General features: G+C 40.5%; 2 protein-coding genes across 2 annotated transcripts; one reads left to right on the plus strand and one right to left on the minus strand.

Moving 5' to 3' along the window:
- Positions 1-136: 136 nt before the first annotated feature.
- ghrl (ghrelin/obestatin prepropeptide) lies at positions 137-2,431 on the minus strand (the record flags this gene model as incomplete). Its single annotated transcript, XM_080026643.1, has 4 exons — positions 137-163; positions 1,639-1,767; positions 1,852-1,929; positions 2,318-2,431. 4 exons carry the CDS (start codon positions 2,429-2,431, stop codon positions 137-139), a joined length of 348 nt encoding a protein of 115 aa, XP_079882769.1.
- Positions 2,432-4,504: 2,073 nt separating this feature from the next.
- On the plus strand, positions 4,505-9,088 carry ccdc174 (coiled-coil domain containing 174). Its single transcript, XM_080025735.1, has 11 exons — positions 4,505-4,624; positions 4,837-4,944; positions 5,055-5,155; positions 5,252-5,310; positions 5,408-5,561; positions 6,255-6,350; positions 6,447-6,583; positions 7,097-7,191; positions 7,481-7,616; positions 7,920-8,075; positions 8,309-9,088. The coding sequence occupies exons 1-11, from the start codon at positions 4,586-4,588 to the stop codon at positions 8,935-8,937; spliced, it is 1,710 nt and encodes a 569-aa protein (XP_079881861.1). The 5' UTR covers positions 4,505-4,585; the 3' UTR covers positions 8,938-9,088.
- The last annotated feature ends 299 nt before the right edge of the window (positions 9,089-9,387 follow it).

Here is a 9,387-nt window from a genome sequence, read left to right on the forward strand (position 1 = left end):
TAAGATGGTTAGGGTCAGGAAAGAGCCCACATGGTTTAGAGCTGGTGTGTGAAGCATTTTATGTGCCTTTTTTGTTTTGTCACACCTCCATGTAGAGATTAATACATATGGAGGAGCTGGCACATTTTAAACAACCTCACAAGAGGAACCAATTGATCTTGCGCTAGAGACGAACAGAAAAAAGAGATACTGTATACTATTGTTCGTCTAAATATGTATTATATCATTGTTCATCATAGAAATCAATTCCTAAGCATTTTTTGTTTTTTTGTTCTTGCTGTGTTGCTGTAATTGACATCCCTTTCTTGTTCTTATTGTCTGGATGTTTGTGTGGTCAGGATGCTGTGAAGTCTAGTTTGGTTGAATTTGACACAATTGTTTTAAAAGCCTTTAATCCTGCCTTTTTATCCTACATATTTTGTTTCTTGATTTATTCATTAACTCACAGGAGTGCTGATTGGAGTGCACATGAAGATGTAAAATGGAAAGAAGTATTGTCTTTTGAAGCAGTGATGCATGCTCGTGTGTTGTTTGCATCGAGCAAATCGTATTCTCTGTTGAATAAAGGAAGTGGCTGTGGGAGCAGTCCATTATCTTGCTTTGATACCACCATGTTTGGCACACCAATGGCTTGAGTGCTTTTTATTTTGAGAATCATTAGCTTGTGACATCTGGTGGTTAGAGTTTACAATGTGAGTATTAGATTAATGATAGACTTGTCTCCTCTTATCAGGTTTGACAAGCAAAATGTCTTTTGATGCACACGTTCAATTTCATGCAGATTCTCAATAAAAGCCTTGATTTGAAGGGTTCAAGCAAGTCCAGGATATAAGCCAGAGCTCACTATGTTCATGGTTTTACATCTGTGCTTATTAAAGGATACACCGTGAAACCCAGACAGAAAGGATCATCAGCGCCGTATTGGCTTTTCTGTGTTTTACCCAGTTCTCTAAATTTGTTTAGGGAGTGTTGCATCCTTGTTCTTGGCGTCTGTAATTTGATGTTCCCATCTTAAATAAAACGACAGCATCTTGGCCCATGGCTGCGGTTGTGAAGGTAGAGACCCCAAACACTCTCAGGAAGCTTAGGACTGCAACCATTATTTTGGACGGAAGTATTCTTATTTTTGTATGCAAGTGTAAAACAGAGTTATATCACAACATTAAAGCCTAGATGATTGTATAACACAACATCTTGATGAAGTTGAAGGTGTTTTTGGTGTAAGATGACAAAGATGAGACGCAGACACAAAGGATTAATTGATACTTTTAAATTTTTTCCAGGTGAGTCATGTGGGTCACTGAAAACAAGCAAGCAAGCATTGGTTGTTTGAGTACACACTAGTTTTATTTATTGGATGGTTGAATCGCTGTTCAGATCATTACACAGGTCAGACAATGTTTAAGAACCTTGAAAGAAAAGAATCATAAAGCTTTGATTTGATCAACTGCATTCAGTGATTTGAAGATTGCTTTCTAATGAAGTTAAGACGGAGGATTTGGAATTCTTCGGCCGCTATCTTCAAGGTGATGGTCCCTCTGAAACAAGAAACATGTTTAATTGAATTTTATTATTTTTCTATATATGTATATTTGGCTGAAGGTAACATGTATGTATGTATGGTGTATGTATTAAAACAGAAGAAGTGTGCAGACCTGCTGTCTCTGTGTTTCCTAGCAGACGTTGAATGATCTCCTGCAGCACTACGCTGTACTCCTCAAAGTCTTCCTTTCTTAGCGTGAGGCCAAATTCAAAGGGGGCACTTATCTGCTCAGAGGAGAGGAAGAACTTAGATCAATATGGAGGATTGTGGGAGCTGCGCTGGTGGTCATGAGTGTGATGTCCCCTCACCGTGATGCGGTTGTCCTCACTGGGTGGACTTAGCTCTTCCATGACTTGGCGGCCGGTCCTCATAGACTTCCCCTTGTTCTGTGGTCGAGATAATTCAGCTTTACAATACAAGAACAGTCAAAGGAGAGATACTTCTGAGGTCTTGACCAAATGGGAATATGAAGAAAATTCCATTGCATAGTAGGAAAAAAGGCCAGTTAAAAAATATATTAAGATGCCAAACAAGGATCAATTCCATATTCAAAAAGATGACAATGTGAAAATAGTGACTTTCAGTCAGCTGCACAGCTATAGACAGCAAATAGAATTTGCCACAACTTCAATCCCTGTTAAGGAAGTCAGAGGCATGCTGAAAATGACAAGCAGTTAAACAGCTACATTGATCAGATGCATTTTTGTATTTTCACCATGCTGAATCAATCCAAATGTGTGGTGTTAATTGACAGTTAGACAGAAAACACTCTACCTGAGGTTTTTGTGAAGGGCTGAGGTAGCTGGAGCCTGCACTGGTCGACTTGCACCACAAGGTCAGAGAACACAAGAGCAAGCCCAGCAAAAAGGTGTTTCTTTTCAGAAACATGGTGGAACTGCCTGATCTGAGCACACAAAATGATGAAGCAATGAAGACCTTAGACTGTCTCGTCCTACTTTGTTGGGGGACACCTGGCTTCATAGCTGTTTATATACCTTTCATCCTCGTTCATGTTGGTTTGAAAGTGCATTACATATAACAGTAACTGACCTTGTGCCGTAATGTCTTGGTAGCATTGGACTGTTCAAACGTTTTGAATTGATAACAAAGTAGGCATTTCTCTGTTGTCCGCTGATAGCGGGCTTGCTGATCACCTTATCTTTTTAATGGGGTGATTCAGGTAACACTATCCATAGAGACACAGATAAATATGACTGAGCCTGTCAACATTTCTACAGCAACATACCAGATTGAGCTTGTATTCCCAGGACTAATCCAAAAACACATGTGAATGAATACAGATAGTGGTTACCAAGAGAAACTGACTGGTTTATGTCATAAGTTCATCAAACTGAATCATTTGACAAAATTGAGCCCATAATTATATATTTAATAACATTCTCAACAGGTTACACTTTTTTTGAAGGTAGCATGTTTTTCAGTTTTTGCTGTGAGAAACAAGACGAAAAACATAGTAATGCCAGTAAGACTATACTCAGTCTTCCTTCCACAATTTCCATTAATTGATTTCTTGATGGTTCAAAATAGATCCAAATCCATGCAACCTCGATATGAGACACACATTTAGTGTTCATAGCTTCTACTCACACAGGGTCAATTTAAAAAGTGTCTTCAATCCCACATGTGACCTGGGAATAAGTTCATTTTTTTTTTCTGGGATTTGCTTTCAGTGGCCTGGTACTGTAACATAAGCTCAGTGTACAATAAAGCCCTCAGCAAATCATTGCTCTGAATGTGTGATATCAGTTTGAAACTTTGATATTGTATCACTTCCTCCAATCACACAGTATTGATAGATGTAATCCTCAAGGCATTTTACAATATCTTATTACAAAAAGCTCCTGCATAAAAATACACATGTTATAATCAATCAATGACCTTTATTTAGACTCATTTAACAACGAGATTGCTGTAATTTACACTGATGACGAGAGGGCATATGAGTGTCGGACTAAGTCTTTAGCAGGGCTATTACACTCTGAGGAGTGTGATCAGATTGAAATCTTTATTGTTATTTTCTCTATGTTGCTCATGAGCATCCACCACAGTATTAATGCCCAATTGTACTGACGAGGTAAAAAGGCTATAATTTGCTATAAAAAAGTACAGGACATAGGTGCAGGTGAGAGGATCTTTACCTGATTGTCATGTAATATGGTTTTTCTACTCACCCTGGGAACTGCATCTCTGCTTCATATAATCAGAGCTATACTTACAGATGAGCTAACAAATCTAAAATCATGTTGCCTATGTAGCATGGGCAGGAGTGGAAGATGGTGGAAGAAGTAGCTCTAAGGAGGCTGATGCTCCGTAGAACATTAGGGGCAAGGACACTAACAAAGCTTTTCCCAATCATTTCATCCTGTCCACTTGAGAGGCCTGGGGACTTGGCTGAATAGCATACACATTTGAACTTATAGATATCACCATGAAACTTGTTCAGTTAATTACATACAGTAAAACAATAATATTGTTTAAAAGAACATATTATGTTATTTGACAGAAATGTTTGAACAACGTTGCACATTTGGCAATATCAAACGCATTTTGTGTTCATTTGCGTTTTCTTTAAAAAACAAAAAGCTGGATGTTGGATAAGCCAGGGTTAAAACTCTTTATTTAATTTGAATCATAAATCAGACAATTAACAATAGCCTATATTAACAAATCCTTCTGTAATAACCTTCAGAATAGTGCTAAGAATACTTATGGAAAGTCTAGTTGATGCATGCCTAAATGATTTAGAAATTCATATTTTTGGTTTAGAGTATTGAAAAGAAATTTAATAAAATAATATTGAGATAACGTAGGCAGACCATGGCCCTGTTATAAAGGCAGACGATGCTTCAGATATCTGCTAATAACTCCATTTACTGTGATCTTAAAAACCACCGCTAGGTAGCGGTAAAGCGGCATGCGACACTTGATAACACCAACGAAGAAAGTCAGATGCATGTAACTAGCTGGTAGCTAGCTAACACAGCAACTTCTCAGAGATTATGCTGTAGAATAGAAGTAAACATGGATAAAAAGAAGACATTTGATGTGACTGCTTCATCGGTGAGTTACGTGAGAAGCAACTATGTAAACATTACCCTCTGTGGACCAGTGCTGTTTAATATCAGCTCTCGTTCAATGAAGTTGTTGTTAGGCTCATAGATAGTATATGGTTAGGCTACATACATTGCTAACAGTAACAGGTACAGCGTTTCAGCCAAAATAATAATTAAAAACATCGTTTTTCTTTAATAACACCTTTTTTTAATCTACAGCTAGTGGACCTCAAAGCGGAACTGTACAGAAAACAGGAACAATTCAAACAGGACAAACTTGGGCAAGACACGTCTGGTGCTGGATTCACACCAAAACCCAAAGATAAGGTACAGTGTGTGTTGTTTTAGGACCCCCCCCCCCCCCCCCCCACACCCTTTTGAGTAATTGTGGACTGAAATCACTAAGCAGGGTGTGTTGTCTTCGTGCTCCTGTATAGAAAGCAAGTGTTAGGACCAAGCAAAACGCTGGCGTTTCGGCAAGAGCAGAGAAAGATGCAGAGCAGCTGGCCGAGGAGCAGAGCAGCCTTGACAATGCAAAGTGCGTTTAACACCATTTTTTACTGGAGATTTAACTGACAAATTGTGATGGAGACAAAAAAAACCCTCTGACTCCTCGGTTATCTATTTCTAACAGACGCAGGTTGGAGGAAAAGGCCAAACTCTACGAGCAGATGACCAAAGGAGACTTCCCTGGTGGGTGGAGCACACATCACGATGGGCAGGTCTTTTCGTGCCAATGAATGTGTTTTTGCTTTGTACTGAATCAGCTTGTTTGTTTGCATTATGTCAGATGAGGAAACAGAGGGAATGTTCCTGGTCGATTTCACCCAGAAGATTATTGACAAAAAGAGAGAAACATTCGCAAGGAAGGAAACGGAGAGAGAAGACGAGGAGAGGCTCAGCTCGTCTCCGGTCCCTCCTCCTCAAAACCCCGATGAGGAATGGTTAGTAGGATCAATTCATTTTCTTTTTGGCAAGGGTTCGGAAATATGAACAGAGTTGTTATTCATACTTGTACATTTCTAGTGTACACATCAACTTTGCCCAGTAACAGACAACAAAAAGAACAATGACATAGTTTGGCCAACGAATATACAAATTCAAATTCATAAATTCATAACATCTTGTACAATCTAATAGGAATTTCTAGAAGAGAAAAATAAGAGTAGTTCACTGCAAAACCATTGCATTACCTTTTTGGCCAGTCGACATAAGCGATGACAGGGGCCCATCTGTATAAAATCCATTTGTATTTACATGAAGTGTTGCTGTTATTTTTTCCCATGCAATATACTTTCATCAATCTCTTGCCATTGTTGTAGGGTTGGTGGCAGTGGTTTAAGCCATGACACAGTTATCATTTCGCCCCCCAACCCCGCCACCAATAAATAGTGTGTTCTTTTAAAGTCTATAATATTATCCTATAAATATATATGCATTTCTTTTTATAGAAATCCATTATCCATCCTGGTGATTTATTTTAAACTAGTACCACTATTACTAACCTCAATAACCCTAGGTATAATCCCATGTATACATTAAAACAATTTGAAATGTATGATTTATAACATTTTAGTTTTTTAAAAAAGTGTTACACTTCCAGTGAACTGTTGTCCTGCTGTGTTGTTCCTGTGCAGGGTTGATTATGTGGACGCTTTGGGCCGATCTCGAAGATGCATGAAGAGAGACCTGCCAGATTTTAAGAAAATGGACCAAGCCTTTACAGGAAAAGGGTATACTGTTTTCTTTTTACCAAATAATTGGTGTGCGCATGATGTCGGTTTAAGTGCTGTGAACTGCAACTCTATGGATGTGACTCCTCCATGTAGAAACGCCTCGACTGAGAAGACCCTACTCTCAGAGGACATGCGTCGAGAGCTGCAGAGGCAAGAGTGGGAGAGGGAGGAAGAGGAGGCCATGAAGAAGCCTGTTGGACCCATCCACTATGAGGACATCAGGGGACAAGGTGATGCATTTCTTAAAACACTTCTTCTGCACATATTTAAAGGTTCAGTAAGCGGAATGGTCAGTTTAGCTAACATCCTGTCAGTGACTGAAGTTAGCAGTCCCCTTCCTCGTCACCACTCATGCACTGCGGTCTTCAAGCAGCAAGTTATCAAGCAACATCTCAGATCCATACGTGTGATAAAACATGACAAAAACCATCAAAACAGATGGTGGGAAGGATATTTACCTGCTCCGCCATTGTAGGCGCATACACATTCACCCATCTGTCGCCCTGCGCGTGCACCGGCAGTGATCCCCGAAAAGCTTTGCCGATTTACATGCAGAGCGGGTGACTGAGAGATCGGCTTTATGAACTGGCACACTATACAAGTGATCACTGTATGAATAAAGAGCGATTTAATACTTATATTAACATAAATAAATCGCTTACTTCACCTTTTAAAATAGAGGGATTTTGGTAAGCGAGTCTTGTGCTGTGGAAATCATCTTTGGTCTTGTTTGTTTTCCTCAGAGGCTCGGGACCTCGGTGTGGGTTACTTTGCCTTCTCTCAGGATCAAGAGCAGCGCAGAAAGCAGAGAGAAACTCTGGACATGCTCAGAGACCAGGTGAGCTGTTGATACATATTTATTTGAATCACCCCTCATTGCAATTGTATATGACTTAAAGACATAGCCATTGCTCTGGATAAATGTATTTAACAGCATCTTATATTGTGTTTTTGCTGTTCTCTGGCTTTTGCTCAGTACATCAATGGTGTTCCATGCTTTGCAATGCTGCTGCTGCTGCCACACACTTTGATTCCTTCTTCAGTTGTTGTATTAAGTTGAATAAAAGCTATAATGAGCCTTAACAGACGATTTATTTTCTCTCTTTGACGTCTTCCCTGTCCTTCAGACGACAGAGCAGCGCACTAAGAGGGAACAGCTGAAGGAGAAGAGGCAGGCCATCCTTCAGGCTCGACTGGCCAAGGTGAGGCAGAGGAAGATGAAGAAGGCAAAGCTGGATGGCACCGAGGACGAGCAGAATGAAGGTTAGGGTCCACAACCTCCTCGCATCATTTTTTAAAAAAAGAAAGAAAATCCAACCTAAACTGTTTGTGTATTAGACGTGTTTGGGTAACTTCCGACTTTTATATGCTGCTATTTTTATCTGTTGTGTTTTTTAATTCTTTTTATTCTTAGACGTATTTAGTAGTATTTTACTATGCTATTATTTTCTATGCACAGTGTAAAGCACTTTGTGACCCCTGTCTGTGAAAAGCGCTATATAAATCCATTTCACTTATATACTTACTTACTTAATGAGGGATTGCCGTGCCTTGTTTGCCCTATAGGAGACGAAGGGGAAGAGAGTGAGTTGATAGGACCCTTGCCTCCACCAGAGGACCCTCCGCAGGTCAGCACAGTGAAGAAGGTGGAGGTGGAGATCCAGGAGAGGAGAGACACCAGACCAGGAGTGCCTCATGTCAGAGAGTGGGACAGAGGCAAAGGTGAGCTTCATTATTTATCTCTCCTAATATTCGCATCACTCTACTGTAGGCTGTAGAGCTGATAACGTGTATTGCAATATTCTTGCTGTACTATTTAGTTGCTTCCAGTTCACACTTTCTGGCAAGTCCCCGCCTAATACATGTGCAGGTGCTTTATAAAGTAAAGATGGCTGACTCTTTCTTTACTTTACTTTAACAACTTAAAAATAAATTAAACACTTTTTTTTCTCCAGAGGGTATGTTCAGCGAGTGGAAAACTCGGCTTCGCGACGAGCGGGATTCAGAATTCGCTCCTCCCTCTGCGTACTTCGCTGAGAATAAGAGACATAACCCAGTGAAGAACCCAGCTCAGGAGAGCAAATCCAAGATGGCCTTCAAGTGGACCACTGTCCCGGGAGCAATGTCTGAGAGCAAGGAGGAACCACAACCTCCTCCTTCCCCCAAACCCACTCCTTCTGCTCCTCCACCTCAACAGAGTCCTCCAAAACCTCCACAGCCACAGACCTCAATGCAGAACCAACCTTCAGTTAGCTCTGCAGACCCGGCTCCTGTGTGTACTCCTCCTTTTAATCTGCAGTATCCCCCTCCTCCTCCTCCTGCTCCTCCTCAGTTTCAGCCTGCTCAGTTTGCTGGACCACATGGCATGATTCCCCCGTTTCCCCCACAGTATCCAAACCAGTATCCGCCCCAATATCTGCCCCAATACCAGCCCCAGTACCCTCCCCAGTACGGCCCTCCCTATCCACCCTATCCACCCCAGTATCCTCCTCAGCAGCCCCCCCAACCTGCACAGCCCAGCCAGGCCCAGCAGCCTGCAGAGAGTCTGGATGACATGCTCTCCTTCTACAGGAACACTTCCTAAATCTCCAGCACAACCCGTTAGCTGTGTTGTTGGTTCATATTGTCAGTGTAAAATAAATAAGGCTTGTGTATATCTAATGTATATTATGTACGTATATTATGTATAAGCAACACAACACAATGTATCAGCATTTTTTGAGTTTTAGGATTTAATAAAATATCAGGAATTTAAAGTTGCATTTTGTGTATTTTTTTTTTCTTCATTCAGTTTTAGTTTTTAAACAACTTGTTTCTGCTCTTGTACATCTAAAACCTGCACCTGTAGAAAGCGTTTGTTTTTGCAGCTGGACACTGAGTTGCAGTATGAGCATATTCCAGCAGATGGCACTGTTCACCTTCATGTGGAGAAGATAGATAGTATAATAAAGAGAAGATCTCTGGTTGTGATCCATCTTAACTTTTGAAAGATACTAGAGCTTCAGGTTTTTTTTTTTCCATCATCTAGTAATGT

This window comes from Ammodytes marinus (assembly GCF_949987685.1).
Source record: "Ammodytes marinus genome assembly, chromosome: 4".
Taxonomy (NCBI): Eukaryota; Metazoa; Chordata; class Actinopteri; order Uranoscopiformes; family Ammodytidae; genus Ammodytes; species Ammodytes marinus.